At 40.3% G+C, this 1,136-nt stretch overlaps 1 protein-coding gene across 1 annotated transcript; it reads left to right on the top strand.

Annotated features, from left to right (window-relative positions):
• Nucleotides 1-204: 204 nt before the first annotated feature.
• LOC110037839 lies at nucleotides 205-588 on the top strand (the record flags this gene model as incomplete). Its single annotated transcript, XM_020742567.1, has 1 exon — nucleotides 205-588. A coding segment is annotated over one exon (384 nt), but the record flags the coding sequence as incomplete, so codon positions are not given.
• Nucleotides 589-1,136: the final 548 nt, after the last annotated feature.

The following is a 1,136-nucleotide window of genomic DNA, read 5'->3' as shown; positions in this document are numbered from 1 at the left end:
AATATTATTTTTTAAATTTTTATAAATCAAAATATAATTTTTATTGACTGTGACATTTTTAAAGGTTGAAGTTTAAGAACAAGATATGTAAATTCATAAAAATTGTTTGTCATTTATAAAAATCTCTATTTATTTATATCGAAATTCAGTGAGCTAGCGTCCCATGCTAAAGTCTCTGAGCTTTTTTCATGCATGCATGAACAGGACGAGTGGGTGATCTCAAGGGTTTTCCAAAAAACCGGCGGAGTTAAAAAGCAACGCGGCGGCTTCGCCACGGCTACCGCCATCTCCTCCGGCATCTTTACCGCCGGCTCCGTGTGCAAAGACATGCCCACTTTACCCCTCACCGGCGAACAAGAGAACTCCTTCACAAGCATGGAAAGGCATTACGTGCCCTGCTTCTCCACAGTGGCCACTTCTAACTATCCCGGCCCCGGGGCTATTGCCTGCGGTGGGCAGGCGTTTCCTAGCGTAAGATCGTTTCAGGAGAATCCACGGAATCCGTTCTTTCTGTCTTCAGCGGCTGCGCCTGCGCCTCCGGTGACAGAGTGTGAGATTGGCGGGTGGCCGTTTGATCTTTATCGGAAGGTAGGGAGTAATGAGTTAGATTGTATGTGGAGCTTCTGAGAGAAATAGACGATTGTATTATTGTTCTAGAACTGAGCTAATTATGTTTTGTGCTTCCAATATGTTTTTTTGTTTTTCTTCTTTTCATTTATGGTTATGGACATGATTTGCTCAAATTTTTTTTGTGGTTTGGAGGACGGACTAGGCAGGTGCCAATCAATTGATCCATACCGTTTCTGTGGGCAGATTTAGCTTAGTTTGTCCATAACGAGGATTTTTTTTCTGTCTTGTTTAATTAGTTCTTTGAATCTCTTGGATGGTTCACGTGGTATGATTGCATTCTTTTTCTTCCTTTCATGCCAATAGTTTTTATTGTTGCTTGGACTGTCGCGTATTTAAATCACCTGAATTTTTTGTTTCTTGCTTAGCTGCAGCTGCCTTCTCTTTCCTTCAAAGATGAAACTTTTAACTAAACTTGCTTCTTGTTTATCTTTACAATCTTTCTTAGCTTTCATGCTGTATTTTCCTCCCATATTGTACTTATGACTGCACAAATCATGAAAAAGTTT

The sequence above is a fragment of the Phalaenopsis equestris genome, unplaced genomic scaffold (genome assembly GCF_001263595.1).
Source record: "Phalaenopsis equestris unplaced genomic scaffold, ASM126359v1 Scaffold225676, whole genome shotgun sequence".
Classification (NCBI taxonomy): domain Eukaryota; kingdom Viridiplantae; phylum Streptophyta; class Magnoliopsida; order Asparagales; family Orchidaceae; genus Phalaenopsis; species Phalaenopsis equestris.
Note: the sequence above shows the minus strand (reverse complement) of the source record. Positions and strands in the feature narration are given on the sequence as shown.